Raw genomic sequence first — 18126 nt, forward strand, 5'->3', positions numbered from 1 at the left:
CAAAGTACATTTGCCTTGGAGGGCTTTACAATCTGTACAAGCAGTGACACCCTCTGTCCTTAGAACCTCGGTTTGAGTGACGAAAAACTTGCCCACAAAAAACCCTTTTAACAGGGAAAAAAGGTGGAAGAAACCTCAGAAAGAGGACGGACAGATGTACAATAGATGTCACGTGTACAGAACAAATCAACAGAGACATATCGTACAATTACAATGAATGATAAAATGACAATGAATTACAATGAAGCTCTATCAAATAGGGGAAATGTCTACTCTTAAAAGTATTGACTGTGTCTGCTTCCCGAACCCAGAATAGCAGTTTGTTCCACAGAAGAGGAGCTTGATTCTTGAAAGCACTGGCTCCCAATCTACTTTTGGAAACTATAGGAACCACAAGGAACCCAGCGTCCTGAGAGCGCAGTGTTCTAGAGGGGTAGTAAGGTACTGAGCTCTGAGCAGAAACTATTAGAGACGAATCCATCACCTCTTGCCCTCAACAGGCATTGATCTGCATTCTGATACAGCAAGTTTGGACAGCTGTAAAACCTGATATATACACAGATATGCAAGAAGTAAATAGACACCTTTATTCAAATTCAAATTAAATGTGTCTGTTTACTTCTTGCATGTCTGTGTATTTAGACTGTTTTTCTCCCATCAACCTTCATCAAACAACTTCAATAATTTCTTGATCTAAGCTGTCAACCTGTCTCTTAGACCCCACCCCAACCAGGCTGCTCAAGGATGTTTTACCTCTATTTAGCCCTTCTTTATATTCAGAGGTCTTAGCCAATTACAGACCAATATCAAATCTTCCCTTTCTCTCCAAGATACTTGAGAAAGCTGTAGCTAATCAGCTGTGTGACTTTCTCCATAAGAACAGTTTATTTGAGGATTTCCAGTCAGAATTTAGAGTGCATCATAGCACAGAGACGGCATTAGTCAAAGTTACAAATGACCTCCTAATGGCATCAGACAAAGGACTCATCTCTGTACTTGTCCTGTTAGATCTTAGTGCTGCATTTGACACCATTGACCATCAAATTCTTTTACAGAGACTGGAACATCGAATTGGCATCAAAGGAACCGCCCTAAGCTGGTTTAAATCGTATTTCTTAGATCGATCTCAGTTTGTTCAAGTCAATGATAAATCCTCCATGCATACCAAAGTTTGTCACAGAGTCCCACAAGGTTCTGTACTAGGACCACTTTTATTCAGTTTATATATGCATTATTAGGAATCACTCCATTAATTTTCATTGTTATGCCGACAACACCCAATTATATTTATCAACCATCAAACCATTTAGTTAACTAAACTCCAAGCATGCCCTAAGGATATAAAAAGTTGGATGACTTACAATTTTCTGATGTTAAATTCAGACAAAACTGAAGTTCTTGTAATTGGACCCAAACATCTCAGAAACTCTCTTAATAGAGACTTAACTACTTTAGATGGGATCACCCTGGCCTCCAGCTCCACCGTAAAGAATCTTGGAGTTGTTTTTGATCAGGATTTGTCCTTTAACGTCCACATAAAACAAATTTCAGGGACTGCTTTCTTCCACTTACGTAACATCGCTAAAATCAGACGCATTGTGTCTCAAGTGGATGCAGAAAAACTAGTCCACACATTTGTTACTTCTAGGCTGGACTATTGTAACTCTTTGTTATCAGGCTGCTCCAATAAGTCTCTTAGGACTTTGCAGCTAATTCAGAATGCTGCTGCACGTGTTCTGACAGGAACCAAGATCAGAGATCACATCTCTCCCATTTTTGCTTCCTTGCACTGGCTACCTGTTAAATATAGACTAGAATTCTTCTCCTTATATACAAAGCTCTTCATGGTCAGGCACCATCATATCTAAAAGAGCTCATAGTACCTTACTACCCTTCTAGAACACTGCGCTCTCAGGACGCTGGGTTCCTTGTGGTTCCTATAGTTACCAAAAGTAGATTGATTGAATACACAAGGAATATGCTATGTGAGTTTATCTTGTACTTGACCCAACTCACCTCTCCTTTCTCGTTCCTGATTCGTCGGTTGAAGTCTTTTCCCTCTAGACAGATAAAGTCATCACCAGGGTGGATAATGCCACATTTAGCAGCGATGGCCCTGGCTGTGTTAATGTTATCACCAGTCACCATCCGCACCGTGATGCCTGCACGCTGACACTTACGGATGGCATCGGGCACCTTAGAGGGACAGGGAAATGTATTTACACCAATGTGCCAATTACTTCTAAAATGCAGGTTATAGCCACATGTTATGGATCACACATTACGAGCTCAAACTAAATCTTAAGACACACACACACACACTTCACAGTAACTTACCTCAGGCCGCACAGGGTCCTCTATCCCAACCACTGTTATGCAGGTCAACTCTGTCACTATTTCTGCCTCGTTTTCCCAGTCTGGCTCCGGATTGGATGGGAGGTCGCGGTATGCAATGCAGATGGTCCTCAACCCTTCACATGCCATTGGCTCAATCACCTGTTAATCAATCATCAAATCAAATCAAATCAAATCAAATCAAATCTTATTTGTATAACCCAAAGTCACAAAATACATTTGCCTCAGAGGGCTTACATTTGCCTCGGAGGCCATTTTCACAACTCTAGTCAGGAGGAGGACTACAAACCATCCTCTCTCTCCCCACATTCCTGTCACATTTTAGCTGTCTCTGTCCAACAAGAGCTTAAAAAGGCCAAAAGAATTGGGTGAGAGGCGAGGTACACCCTGGACCCTACCCTACCCTATGGGCAATTTAGAGTCACCAATTAACCTGTGAGGAAGCTGGAGCACCTGGAGATCACCTAGCCAGACACGGGGACAAACATGCAAACTCAACACAGAAAGGCCTCAATCAAAGTTAATGTAAAAAAAAAAATCTTTTCCTAAAGATGTTTTTTTTTTAAATCATTTTTGGTCGTTCTCATACTGATCTGTGTTAAAGTGTTCACCAGTATGACCCACCAAAATGAATCCTAGAATGATATATTATAATTTAGATACTATTTTGCATATTGGAGCTTTAAGTCATTAAGTCTCACCTGTTTGACCATCTCATCTCTGTCACGAGGGCGGAAACCGCGTGCTTCTCCATTGGGATCGAGGATGTAGGAACACCTAGAGAGAGATGAAGGACAGAATATAGTGACAAAGTGGAAAAAGATATTCAAACCCACTCCCCTCTGAACAATTGCCAGGCTAATGTCACCCCAGACCACTCCACCTTCCTCACCCTCCTCTGTCACTTACTTCTTCAGCATGATCTCAGAGGCTCCTTTGCTATAGAGGCGGAAGGATCCGTCAGGCAGCTTGATCACCGTGCTCATGGATTTACGCACTGAGTTGAACGTATACACCTGAGAGAGAGATGGATGATTCAGGAGAGTAAAACAAGAGGCAGACAGACATATCTCTGATCACAAACCCAGCTGTGAGTTCTCTTGGTGTGGGGAGTGTGTTGGATGGTGTACCGTTTACAATACAGTTTACAATATATGTACAGTTTACAATATATGTACTAAACAATGATGTTGGTTGCAGGATGTAGAATCCACATAATGCAATTGATTGAAAAATGAATGAATGAACTGCACAGAGGCTAGCTGTTTGTTTTGTTGTAATTTTGTCCCTTTCTGTACAGAGCATTGATGAACGTGAATTCTTTGCTCCTATACAGTTACATGGAGGTTATGCGGGTGTCGTCTGTATTGTCTTACAATGAATTGCTGAAACTGTACAACACAACGCAGAGTTGGACCCGCTAAATTATCTAAAGTGCAACAGACTGCAGACCTTTTGGGTCTGCGAGTGTGCCAAGCTACAGAAAGCTTCAAACTGTGATATCAAATGTGTCTGTAAAGGATATTGCCAAAATATGTAGTTGATACAATCCTACCATTGCCTTTTATTTGTTATTTATTGTTATAATTATTATCTTTTAAAATATGTATGCAGAATGCATATCAAAGAAATCTGAATACATTTATCTTAAAAACCTCCTGCAACCATGTCTGCACCACATTTACATTTAGTCATTTAGCAGACGCTTTTATTCAAAGCGACTTACAGAAAAGAGAACAATCATGGTATAGTGCGATAAGAAGTGCAGCAATAAATGCTAGTGACAATTCTTAAGGTGTAGATTTGTCATGTAGTGCTAGGAGGTTTTTAAAGGTAGAGAAGGACGCCCCTGCTCTGCTCTGTCACTCCACTTCATACATGCACATATGTATATGTGTAAAAAAAAAACAATGAATCATGGGGCAAACAAAGTAGTAAAATAAAAAAATGAGACAGAACAACATAATTGTAATATAACATAATTGTCTATTGACGATGCTATCAGTTGGATAGGTTTTAAATAAACTAAACAGAATCTCCTGTAGTTAACTTTTTTGCAGTAGGTAACTTTTACAAAGCTATAAATAAACTTGAAGGTGGATGTGGTGCATGTCTCCCTACCTTGTACAGTCTCTCCTCAGGGATCTGCTCTCTGACAGGGGCGTAGTCTTGCTGCAGGTCTAACACAAATCCCAGCAGGCCACACTCCGTCTTGTTGCCCACCTGCTTAGCCAGACCCCCCTCCACATCAGGTGGCTGCGTAACATTGAAGCAAGTTAGGATATTAGAGGGGGCAGTGAAAAAAGTGAGGTAGAAAGACAGAGAAGAGATTAAACATGGATGAGGCAAAAGGAAAGGAAAAAGGATTCTATTAAAACAAAGATTCCAACATTGGACTACTGAAGGACTGATGAAGGACTGATGAAGGACTACTAAAGGACTACTAAAGGACTACTGAAGCTCTGATGAGGGACTGATGAAGGGTCTGCACACAAAACAATAAAGGCAGAAAATGACTCTCTGCAAAACAATGGCAACTCTGTCTGTGCATGACTCACTAAAATCTTGGAGGTGTAGGCGCTGTTGATAGCAATAGCATTGACTAATAGATCCATCGTCCGGGGATTGACCAGTCCAGGGTCTGGGACCACACGGTGGTGCACGTCACCTGGGAAACAACAATCTAATTTTAATACATATCAATCATAATCTCTGTACATCCAGCAAACCTGCTCAGTGTTACCTCTGTCGTGAAAAAGATAATGATTTATTTATGATATTGATGAGATCAGTACATGTGGACACCTTTTTGCATATATATTCTCCAATCTGTGAGCGGACCATGAAAATAGCTAACATTTTCTGCTCTCAAAATTTGATTGGTATATTGTATATTGGTATATTGGTTACAGTGGTGAGGTCAAGAAAAAGCTACACTTCAGTTGTACTACTGAGTAAAAAAGTAGTATGACTGAATGTCCTGTGACAATGGAAAGGGGTTCTCTACAACTAGCAAAGACTGCACTAAATAACAATAAATAGAAAACAGAAACAATGTTTATGATTAAAAAAACAAAACTATAAAATTTTGCATTACATCTGCAGTAAAAAGCTGAAATATAGTGGAGGCACAGTACATAATTCATTTGTGACTAATGAATTAGTACTTTACATATAAAAACTGTATCAGTAAGACTTGTTGTGGAGAAATTGCCTAAGTCAAAGGTCAATGGTGAGGTCAGGAAGGAAGAAAGTGTTCAGGAGCCTCTGATGTCTTATGCTGTAATATTTATTGATGCTTGGCCAAGGAGAATTAGAGACACTCCCAAAGTTCATCAGAAGTGCCTGAGTCGGTCTCACATTCTGCCCAACTCATCCTGGTGGACAGACTTTAAACACCACAAATACTATACACCCAGAATTAGTCAAAGAGAATGTTTTTAGCCATGGAGGTGTTATTGTCAGCATATTCTAGTCTGGAGACACAGATGTCTGTTTACACAGATTGGAACATCAACGGCAAGATATCTATTATGTCTAGGAAAGCAGCAATAGGTCTATTCGACCCTGGCCACCACAGTGTTGAGATAGACTGGCACCGGTGACCTTGTGTAACCTAAGGATAGAAAATTCCATAATAAGACTTAAAGAAATATTTTTGCAATATTAGTGGGCATGTATAAGAAAATAGAACTGGGTCAAGAATAGTACCTTGAGGAATGCCATTAGAATTTTTTTTTAGCTTTAAAAAGAATGAAGTTTCTGGGCAGGAATGACCTAACACACTGGACCTTTCATGAGGCAAATATGAATGAAACTAAACAAAACAAAGGAACCTATGTTTTTCATTTTTCTGATAACACATAAAAACTAAACGTAGCCTAGCTCCTGATTAATAAGACAATTTTCTCCATTGCCCAAAATCAGCTAATTTAGCCACTTGACATGTTGCAGCTGAAGTTAATAATCTTGCATCTTGCATTCTGTAACATTATGTCTTTGTCATGTTCTCGATGAAACTGATCTAAAATCATCTATAATCCACAGAAAATTAGACAAGATGCAGCAACAAAACAGCTGGAACAAAAAAACAGAAGGCTAAAATGACAATTATACACATTAACGAAAAGTAAGCTGTGGATGTGGATGTAAGAAAGTACAAGATTATTGACAACACCCCATCATCTGACTCTTCCTCCAGATGTTTGTTAAGATTTAGAATATATCGAATTGATGTTTAAGCTTCTCCTATCAAGCTGAACCATGACGATGAACAGTATTTAGTGAACAAATGAGTGAATCTAACTTTTGAATGATTTGCTGCTCTGCTGCAATAATGCTAAATAAAAACTAAAATAAACTATAATGGAGCAGTAAGGTGAGTAGTTGCGTTCAAACAGACAGTTTGAAAATGACAACTGATGTATACTGCTTATTTCTTCCATTTTCACATGATTGAAAGCTGACTGTACTGTAAAATGCACTGTAAAAAATGTACTGTAGTTACTGTGTTTTTTGTGTGATGAAATCTTTTAAAAATATACTTTGAAAGCAAAAGGGAAATCTTGCAGGATCCCTTCACCATTGTTAAGGCACACAAAGATGCCATAGCACTCTGGGAACCACTGATCTTATTAAAGTAGAAATTGGACCACACGATTGACTTCTAACCCTTTCACACAGTGAGGATGTTTTTGAACATTTATTCAATATTAGCATTACATTGTGTTGCCCTAATGGTGGACCACAGACAGCTTACCTAAGAAAGTCTGCACCACAGTCATGCGATTGGTGGTGAGGGTGCCGGTCTTGTCAGAGCAGATGGCTGTGGCATTGCCCATGGTCTCACAGGCATCCAGGTGGCGTACAAGGTTGTTGTCCTTCATCATTTTCTACATATGAGATAGTGATGGAGAGCAGAGGGGTGTGTGAGGGGTGGATGGAAGGGCGAGATCGGAGTGAATGAAGATGGATAGAGGACAGAAGGACAGAGGCAGGGACAAATTGATTGATGGACGGAAGCAGAGAAGGAGGCAGGGAAAAATCAGCGACTGTTCTTTCAATGGAAATTCAGGGGCAGATGAAAGACTTTGTTTTGTGTAATATATATTTCCACCATAAACACTGCAGTGCATATAACCTGTGCTGACATTGACCTGGTGTGGGTAAAGAATTGTAATTTATGTAGGCTAAAATGGTGCAGCAGAACAATTATATGTAAACCAAATATGAAAAAATAAGAAAAAATGTTTTGTGATATATAATGCTTTGATGCAAATTAATTGTATTAATTAGTTACTGTTACACTTTTGCTAAAATAAGCTGTGCACTTGAATCAAGGATCTCAATGAAATATGTTTAGAAACTGATTCAGACAGGATTTCAGTCCTAGACTAATCATAGCGCTGTATCAATCCATTCAAGCTGTTGACTATTTCTGGACAGACTGCAAATGCATTGGGCCCTCAGGCACAGTGCGAAAGTGATTCTAATCCTGTCTTCACAACAGGAACAATTTTGTCTCAAATGGTAATTATGGATATGTGCAGACTAACATTATGTGTGGCATTCCCCAAGGTTCAAACCTCGGCCCTCCTTTATTTAACATTTATATGCTTCCATTAGGCCATATTATACAAAACAATAAAATCAACTATCCCAACTATGACACTCAAATTGACCTTGTTCTGTCACGGACCTCTAGCTTTATAATAGTCTGGCTCACAGAAAGTAGGCTGTGGATATAACCCCGCCATAGGTCGTCTATTTAAGTCAGAAATTCTCCACCATTGTCCTGCCATGATTTTGATTCTACACTGACTTGTAATCAGGTGAATGGTGCTTCTTTCATTGCCACTCTGTCTGTTCTCACACTATTTAACTTTGTGCTCTGGGTACAATTACCCATGAGTACATAAAGCTAAAGTCCACCACCAACCATTTCATTGATTTTAGTGATCCCTGATGGACAGTAAAATAAACCGCTGCGTACTATAGCTGCTGTTAGCTAATGATAGCTCGGTTTGTTCAGACTGTGAGTGGGAGTTTATATTAATCAAGTCTAATTATCATATGCCTTCTTCAGTATTCACTCTACACTTTCACTGTAGCCTGTTTTCCAATATAGTCTCTGTGCACATTGTTACATTGATTAAACAGCTCAAACATTTCCACGTCATTAAACAGGACGTGTGGGTCTACCTTCACAGAGTAAGCCAGAGAGATGGTGACAGCGAGAGGTAAGCCCTCTGGGACAGCCACTACCAGCACAGTGACGCCAATGATGAAGAACTTGACAAAGTACTGGATGTAGACCGGAGTACACTCTGTCAACCATGTGTGACCTGCAACACACACACACACCATACCACATATCAAACACTTTAAAGAGCGAGTCATACTCAGCAGAGTGGTAAGCATGAGAAGTGAGAGGGGTGTATTTGTTGGGAAGTTTTATGCAAACAGACCTTCAACGACAAACGTGTTGATGACAAAATACAGCACCAGGATGATGACGGTGATGGCCGACATCACCAAACCTGTGGGGAGATTCAATAAGGGGACACACATTCTATTACCGTCTATAGTATTTGGGAAGATAATCTTTAACACATCTCTGTTATTGAGTAGTGATAAAATATAATTATGATGCTTTACACCTTATGTACAGAGTATCACACAACCCTCACAATTCATTTCACATATTCACAAAATGCACATCATTGCCACAAAAGCTCTGTAGGACCGACGGCTACAGAATCTACTCTATGTGTTGTTGTTTTTTTAGCCTTTGGCTGCTAAAAGAGCAGGAAACCAGCCAAGTTTAGAAATAACAGTTCTTGCCTGCTTTGCCAATCTGAACAGCCAGTTTGGTGAGCTTGCCCTGCAACACGCTCTTCTCTTTCTTTGGAATGTTGGTCTTCTTCTTCTCTCTGTCCTCTACCTCCCCTCCCTCGGCACTCTTCAGGGGTTGCATCTCCATGGCAACACCCCCATCCTGCTTCTTGGCTGAAACACATACACAAAAACAGCACACGCAGTTTCTTCAGTACGTCACCTGCAGATGAAGTAAGCTCAGCACTTGAGTTTTTACACATAGACACACGCACACACGTCATGGGCTCTCACCTTTGTTCTGATTGTTCTCCACAGCTCCATCAGGTTGTTTTCCTGACAGAAAGGGAGGGTGGGTTAAACAGAACATACATAGAAAGAAAAACTGTTCACATGTGTCAGCATGTAATCATCACTTTATATTTCTGATCTTAGGACAGCCAAACACAGTTCCAGAAACAAATAACACAAAGAAACAATACTAAAGGGAAGAGTGATAAAGGTACACACATCGTCATACACTGGGTCAAGAGAGTAAGAGACATTTTATATGTCACTGTCCATCACTGTCACTTTCACTGCACTGTGTACTGGGGTCCATTCACTGGCTGAGGGAAGGAGCAGGACAGGGCAGACAACTTTATTCTCACATACCATTGGTGACTGTTCTGTAACTGGAATCTGTAGAGATGAGCAGCTGAGTACTGCCCTCTGTTTGGGGAGTGTGTGAAGAAGGAAGGTTTTGGTGGGCACATGAAAGGATTTGGCAAAAAGGGACAACAAAAGAGAGCAAAAGGGGAAGAATAAAAAACTCAAGTAGTACATATGTTTGTACGCACAAAGTGTACTAGTAGAATGTTTGTGATGTATAGAATTTTTAAAAATTAATTGATTATAAGCACAATCTTAATATGAGAGACAGATCAAAGAGAAAAATGAACAGCCCCATAGCAAACCCACATTGCATGAGGAAAAACTAACAAGTTATGGCATTAGTAGAATTTTATGAATAATGTATTAGCTCCAGTAAATGACTGTCTGAATGATCCAGCACACAGATGCTGCTGCACTGACTGAAAGACATCCTAGTGCACAGATTAAACTTAATAAGAGTTTTTTTTTTTATTATTATTTGTTCTCCATTTCTGCAGTCCAGGATGCTACAGTCTCCTTTTCAAGATGTTAACACTACTGCACACATTCCCATGCAGGAGTGAGAGCTGCAGTGGTAGAAGCATGGATGCACTGGTAATAATATTAACCTTAAGTGCTTCTAAAAGTATGTATAGCCTCTGTTGTTGTATGCAGCTCTGGTCTGACTGCAGGGCCCTTCCAAAACAAATCTGAGCATAGACTAATGCTTCATGCGTTGACCAACCAACACTCTTCCCTGAATCTCTCAGGCTGCCTCCCTGCTCTTTCAATAATTGATTCAATCTGCAGCCTCTGTCTCTCTCTCAGATTAAGGGAGGGATGGAGAAACACAGGAGAGCAAGGGGAAAGACAGGAAAGTGAAAGAGGGCACACGAATGGGGTAAACAAGAGATGAAGTGAGGGAAATACATACGGATGGATGGGCGAGGAGGCATGAGAACGTGAGACAGTGAGGGAGGGAAGCAGGGAGTGGAGCAGGGTGAAGAGGATGTGGGCTAAATTATCGATGAGGTTAAACTGGTGTGTTTCCTGTTGAAGCTCTTATCTGAAATCAGTTAGGCACCCGACTAACTCAACACACACACACACACACACACATGCGCTGCAATGTGTGAGCGAGGATGGATTGTGGGACAAGAGACACACAATTCATGACTGTTCATGATTGTTTTGCATCTTTAGGTCTCTTTTTGTAATCCTTTTTCATTTCTCTGTAGTTGTGTTGCATTCCATTTTGCTTGTTTTACGCCTCTTTATGGTCAGTTTGCATCTCTTTGTAGTCATTTGTCTTCTCTTTGGATTTGTTTTGCATGTCTTTGTAGTTGTCTTACATCTCTTTGTCGTTGTCTTTTTGTGGTTGTTTTTTATCTCTTTGTGGTCATTTCATGTCTCTTTGTGGTCATCTTGTTTTTCTTTCTGGTCATTGTTGCAAACCTTCCTTTGTGGTTGTTTTGCATATAGTTGTTTTGTGTCTTTTTGTTGCTCACTTTTAGTTTTCTGTGCTTGTTTTGCGTCTCCTTGTAGTTCTTCTTGTAGCCTCTTTGTAGTTGTCTTGTCTTGTGTGTTTTTGCACCTATCTAGTTTTCTGACTGTGCTGAATGTCTTAATGATCATTCTGTATCTATCAATATGTGGTGGTTTTGTCTCTCTTTGTGGTCATTAGTTGCTTTGCGGCTTTGTGTTGTTTTTGCTTTTGCTTTGTTTGAAGTCATTTTCAATCTCTTCACGGTCATTTTGCTGTCTGTGTCCGTTTGCCATACCTCCATGGCAGCCTTGTATTTCGAGTAATTTTTTATTTTTGTGGTTGTTTTTAGACTATGTAGTAATTTGGCCTGTCTTTGCAGTCATTGGATTAACGTTTTAACAAGAAATACTAAGAGTTACTTCAAATGGAGGCTCTGGCCTGGTGCCCCCAGACCTCACTGGCACCTCCATCCATGTCTTTGAGTACATGTTAACTCACTCCAGAGAAGTATGAAGTATTCACCTATAAAGATGGTGGTGGATGAGAGAGACTGCCTTCTTCCCTGCATTTTGCTATCATCAGTTTATTTCTTTTACTGCTTTATACTTTTCGAGAACAAAACTTTCTACTAAAAACCTGCAGTATATTTTCAACAAAATAAACACTTACCTTTCTTCTCCTTCCCATCTTCCTCCATTTCTCCAGCACCCAGCAGGGTGAAGATGATGCCCGTCTGCGAGTTGACTCCTACAGCTGTCACAAGCATCCTGCCCGAGCCCTCCATCACATGGGTACCTTAATGTCCAAACAGACCACTAGTTTAGATTCAATTAAGAGAGGAGTGGTACTTGAAAAGTGGCACCCCCAAGTGGTCACAGCTAACAACTTTTTCTCAATGATTTCTTAATGCACGACCTATTTTGAGAGATGGCCTGAGCTGCTTGGATGGGGAGAAATGCTAAGAGAGCTCAACTTAACACGATACATCATCATGCAGGCAGAGGAAACGCAAAACTTGAAAACTTGACCCTAAACTGAACTGCATCCAAAGCAATATATCTGGTAAAGCGAGGCAGACAATAAGCTATTAGGTCAAGGGTTTTGTAGAAGTCTAGTCTAGTCTAGTAGGTCATTTTAATATTGACAGAAAAGGAAGTCATCTGGTGGTCTTAAAATTGCTCAGTCACAAACAATGCCTTTTGTTTGAAGTCATTGTGAGTCTTTAAATTAATTTAATATCTTCAAGCAGACATAGAGCAACCTGGCCATGAATCTAAGTCCAATATTCACTTTTCTTCAAACTCTGTTTTGGTCCCAAACAACTCTTTAAAAAAAAGAAAAGAAAACACTGTGCTGTCCATTACTGCAGCTGGTGACAATGAATGAAAACAAAAGAATGTGAATACAGTGAGCTGGAAGACCCTAAAACACCCTGTTAAACTGCTGAATTGAGTGACAGTTCATTTTTAAAAAAATCATCAATAGAGCACATTTAAGTTAAAGGCCAGGTCGCAATGTTGTTCGTATGGGCATCAGCTATAGGATGATGAGTCAGCTGGTACCTGTAACTTCTCTGCAAGCTTCTGTTCCACTACATTTTAGTTTACAATTCAAGTTAATCTGAATATCTTCTGTATCTATGCTCCATCCATGTTGGTATCTACTGCACATGCATGGTAAATGGTAAACAGACTTGTATATAGCGCTGCTGTGGCCACTCAAAGCACTTTTACAACACTTTTCACTTGCTTACGATCATACTAAGCTCACCTGTACACGCACATTCACACTCACACTCACACTCTCACTAGCTAGATTACTAGACAACCCTCTCTACCACCTGAGCTACAGTCGCCCCATCTGTGCGACTTATCACTTAACCAAGATAAAACAATTATTACCATTCAATATAGCTTGAGACAGGCCTATTTTAGAAATATTAACTCCCTCAGCATCGCCCCACCCACCCAAGAAGGTTTCGACTTGCCACCAACCAAACTGAGTATTTAAAACTAAAAAATTAAATCATATTTGATTAAAGTAAAGGGACATGTGGGCTTACAACTACAGAGCTGTAACAACCAATACAATCCCACATATTCAAAAAGAAATTCAAAAGGTTAAATTTACATGCTAAAAATATGTATGAAGGATACAGAGTACTCTACTGAATCCTATCTCCTTGGAAAAAGGCCTGGTAAAATGCATGCCCATGGGCATTTATACACATGGGCAGCATTAATATGAGCTCTTATGACATCAAGGTGTTGTCATATTTGTAGGCAATGAGCAGTTATGCTAATAAAGCTACAGAATGAGAGGCATATTTGTTAGCATTTGCACGAGCACCAAAACTGTAGCCCTCTATAACATGCACTAATGTAGTTTGTGATGTGTTGTAGCTTTACAGTATATCCTGTTACTTATCCACCCTTTGTACACACAGGAGGAAATGTAGAATAAAAAGTGAACGCTCTGACAAAGCCCCAACAGAAATGGAACATTTCAGCTTCATTAAAGTCTTTATTCCACTGCAGACCTGTCAGCTCTTTCTGTGATTTTTTCCTCCCACTTGAGTCATAGTGTTCATAAAAATGTGTCTATGCCATTATGAGCATATGAGGTCCTCCAGATAGAACCAGGATATCAAGAGTATCATTCATTAGTTGTCATCAGTCAATAACAGACAGAGACAGACAAATGGAATGTATTTATTTATTTATTTATTTTTCTGGTCTAGGTGCCAACTGCTCATCAGGAGTGATACAGCTTTCTTTAGTGTCACAATTATACCAAGCTCACCCATATATATACACACACACACAGCCCATGGACACCTGGACTGGACGGGGGGAGCCAGGAATCAAACGAACAACCCTCCAATTACTAGATTTGCTCTACCACCTGAGCCACAGTCCCCCTACCATTCACACTCACAGTCACACCTACGGGCAATTTAAAGTCAGCAATTAACCTAATCTGTGTTTGGACTGTGGGAAGAAGCTGAAGTACCCCAGAAAAGCCACACAGTAATAGAGAGAACATGCAAAGCCTACACAGACAGGCTAAGCAAAACCCAAACACAAAACCCGAACCCAGACCAAGTGCAGCCCCCACAGAACAGTCAAAGATGTGAAACCAAACCTGAGAGCAGCATGGGGTCCTTATCCACAGACTTGCGTACGTGGTCAGACTCTCCTGTAAGAGAGCTCTCATCTATCTTCAGGTCGTTCGCTTGAACCAAGATACCATCAGCTGGCAGCAGGTCCCCTGAACACACACATGCACAGATCAGTGTTTGATTCACCTTGTGGCTTATGTCCTGCTTTGTAAGGGACATGTCACTGCATGGGTGCCCAATAGAGACATTTATGAATCAGTATGTCTTGTGGGCATATTACTATACATACTAGTAAACAGCACTACATGTTCCAGAGATGAGCAAAAAGCGAATAAGTATATTTTCCAAATGTGGTTACATGTAGTAACAATGAGCCAGAGAAACTGTTTCCTGTTCGAAAAAGAGCTGTTTTATCATTTTTGTCGTGAACATGCAGGCTAAATCCAGATTTACAATTAAAGCTACTCAGACAGCTTTTCAAAAAGACACAGAAATGTGATTTATGTTGTAGAGTTTCTGTACGATTACATACTTACAACATATTACTTGTTATAATTGTTCAATTTACTTCTCTAGTTTATGATAGGCATTTGTTTTGGCATTTTTTAAGATATTCTACAGTATGTATAATTAATTATTCAATTTGAAAAAATATAAATTGATGAACTAATGGTGAAAATATTGTATATTGAATGGCAGGACATATATTGAAAATATATGTCCTGCCATTTTTCACAATAAGCACTGTGATGGTCTCCTTACCATATTTGACCTGCGCCATGTCTCCCACCACCATGTCAGCGACAGGGATCTGGATGACGTTTCCTTTCCGCACGACAGTGAACTTCTGTTCTTGCTCGATCCGACTCTGTAGACCACGGAACTGCTTCTCTTTGGACCAGTCGTTAAACGCCGTAACCAGGACGACACACACCACAGACAGCAGGATGGCTGCACCCTCAATCCAGCCAGTGTCACCCTCTTCTTCTTCCTCTCCAGCTGACACGTTCCCACATGCTGGAGAGAAGGGAATGGAGGGACGGTTGGTTAGATATTTTGTGAAGTACACAGCTGCAGACACAATCACACAACTGAATCAAACTGTATTTAATCTGCCTGGAGTAGCAGCTGGTTGGTGGTATGGCTAGTTTAGTCTTACTTATAGGTTATTGAATGTAAGATGGAAAGCAAAGTTAAAGGGACAATTTGTGTTTCAAATATACTGTTGCCCATGAAGATGGAGTAATTTTGTTTCAGGCACATTCCTCTTTTTATTCCCGTTTATACACATCAGTTAACTAGTGTTTTTATTTTCACTGTGATGTTTGGAAGAGATTGATCAACAAAGTTTTAAAGTACATACACTTCACATTGTCACAATCATTTCATAAGAAGAGGTCAGAATATTTTATTTCAACTTCATGGACCACAGTGTATAAAGAAATAGGTCACCCACCAGCAGAACTGACAGATGACACATATCAGAATGTTCTGTTCTTTCCGGTAAACCACAGACACAACACACACATGTAGGTATGAGCTAAAAACAAACATTATGTTGAGGTTTCAGTCTTTGTTCGTTTGTTTATTACACTTTATTAATATTCACAAATGAAAAATGGGGTTTAAGACACAAAAAATTTAGTTGCAATATACTGTATACATCAATGAATCGTATGCTTTTGTAAAAACTTGCTTCCTCTCTCTCGAGGTGATATTTTGATGTGTAACTCCCTCAACTTTCTTCTCACTGCACTCCACACGTGTCCTACCCAAGAACCAATCTTTAAAGTGAAACTATGTAACTTTAAAAAGTGGCTAGAGCGCTGCCAGGTCACTTTCTGGAGTGGTTTTGACTAAATTACCTTAAAGGTACTATGTGGAACTTTCAGAAAGTGCTTATTATTATTAATGACTCTGGTGGCCGAACTGCAGTCAGTATCCTTTAGGTTGCATGCATCCTCATGAACAACCTGGGCACTGACCAAACCAGTGGACACTGCCTTGGAGACCAACGGAAGCCACTTTGAAACATACAGTACTGACATCCGACCAGAACTCTGCCTCTTGACGTGACAAAGACACGGCAGGTTCAGCCGGGGAAAGGAGTTGCGTGAAGCAGGAAAGAAGCAAGAGGGAGGTCGGGCATCACACAGCGCGCACCTTCAGAGGTTCTCTACAGGTACAGTGGGGTGTATTCCCTGTTGTCATACTGGCCTCTGCCTGTCTGCGAGGCTGCGTTTGGTCCTAGCCCAGCCACATTCACTAGGACGATGTTGCGACTGAAACCATTGTCATCTTGCCCTGCTCCAGTCCTGATCCTCATCTATTATTTTTCCAACCTAATTTTTGTCTCTTTTGTGGTCTGACAAATGGTGAATTCATTATATTTATTTAATCAGACATTGAGGCTTTCATTATACGGAAGATGGCCTTGGTTTGAACAATAACTGATGCAGATGGGCTTCATTGTTTGGGGGGTTTTCATGCTTATGTGGACTTTGTGTTGTGGTGGGTGGCAGTCATTTGTTGACTTTAGCAGACTCCATTTCTGAGCTAATGTTAGTTGTGGGGGAGCTGAAGAGAAGGCACTAAAGGACATGCATAACCATCACATCCTAAAAACAAAGAAACTAGTCTACTAGTTTAAGTTACACTCTGTTCAGACATTGGCAATGAGGCAACTAATACTGTTTCACATAGGAACTTTAACTTTAACCCAAGGTCTACTTACGAGTTTCTTTGGATGGATTCTATCTTTTGTCACTTTCTCTTGTATTACCATTTTTGTATGAATTTTTATTACGTTATTGCCAGCTTCCTCCACGTCACATTCTTTGTATCCAAATAATTTGTATGTATGCTGATGATGGTTTGTCTTCTTCCTCACCTCTCTGTCTCTTCCCTTCTATTTATCTCCATCTATCATCTTCACAGTTTTTCACATCCAGTGTCACCACTAAAAGATTTGGTGTTACAACAGACGTACACCTTACAAATACACCTTGCACCCTCCAAAACACACCACCTCCCACCCCCTCTGCCCCTTACATTCAGTATCCTTTCCGGGAGGCTGGTAGAAAGAGAGGCCAAGGGAGATGATGGCAGCGGCCTCCAAGATGATGAGCGTGACGTCCTGTAAGGCCTCCCACACCAGCTCCATGAAAGTCTTGGGCTTCTTAGGAGGGATGAAGTTTTGGCCAAATGTTTGGCCCCGGCGCTCCAGGTCTGCTGGGTCCCCACTGAGACCTGAGAAATGAAGATGGAGGACGAGACAAAAAGCAGGGAGAAAAACCAGGGTGAAAATAAGAAACATGATGTTAGCAAAATTATTTCTGTAAAATGGAAAAAAAAAACACTTTTGCACACACAGATTCATTTCTGTGTGAATTCTGTGAGTCTGTAACCATTTCAGGTGCTCCAGATTCGCCTTTATTCATAAAAGTGTAGATAAAATTCAAAAAGCGCTGTTCAGCAAGTAGTAGTTTAACACCAGGACACACATGCCAAATCAGCAAAAAGGATCACCCCAAAAAAAAAAAAAAAAAAAGTTTCAAACACAGAAAAAATCTATAAACTACAGCTGCTAACACAACTATACTTCCCTCCCTCCAAACTCCTTCTCTCTCATTCCCAGCCAAACTCCTCACCATCCTCTCCCCTTCAACCTCACCCCTAAGTGATTCTGTTTCCATGG

The 18126-nt window shown here is 40.3% G+C and overlaps 1 protein-coding gene across 1 annotated transcript in view; it reads right to left on the reverse strand.

The window, feature by feature from the left end:
• The window catches only part of atp2b3b (ATPase plasma membrane Ca2+ transporting 3b), a 42617-nt gene that overhangs the window by 15407 nt on the left and 9084 nt on the right, over nucleotides 1–18126 (reverse strand). Inside the window, exons 3-17 of the mRNA XM_019255484.2 lie at nucleotides 17481–17678; nucleotides 15192–15446; nucleotides 14453–14578; nucleotides 11978–12103; nucleotides 9484–9525; nucleotides 9199–9363; nucleotides 8823–8894; nucleotides 8557–8699; nucleotides 7115–7247; nucleotides 4914–5023; nucleotides 4477–4611; nucleotides 3265–3371; nucleotides 3057–3132; nucleotides 2338–2496; nucleotides 2017–2196 (exon numbers count right to left, since the gene is read on the reverse strand). Coding sequence (XP_019111029.2) covers nucleotides 2017–2196; nucleotides 2338–2496; nucleotides 3057–3132; nucleotides 3265–3371; nucleotides 4477–4611; nucleotides 4914–5023; nucleotides 7115–7247; nucleotides 8557–8699; nucleotides 8823–8894; nucleotides 9199–9363; nucleotides 9484–9525; nucleotides 11978–12103; nucleotides 14453–14578; nucleotides 15192–15446; nucleotides 17481–17678 — 2027 coding nt within the window. The remainder of the gene's footprint in view (nucleotides 1–2016; nucleotides 2197–2337; nucleotides 2497–3056; nucleotides 3133–3264; nucleotides 3372–4476; nucleotides 4612–4913; nucleotides 5024–7114; nucleotides 7248–8556; nucleotides 8700–8822; nucleotides 8895–9198; nucleotides 9364–9483; nucleotides 9526–11977; nucleotides 12104–14452; nucleotides 14579–15191; nucleotides 15447–17480; nucleotides 17679–18126) is intronic.

This window comes from Larimichthys crocea, chromosome XV (genome assembly GCF_000972845.2).
Source record: "Larimichthys crocea isolate SSNF chromosome XV, L_crocea_2.0, whole genome shotgun sequence".
In the NCBI taxonomy this organism is placed as follows: Eukaryota; Metazoa; Chordata; class Actinopteri; family Sciaenidae; genus Larimichthys; species Larimichthys crocea.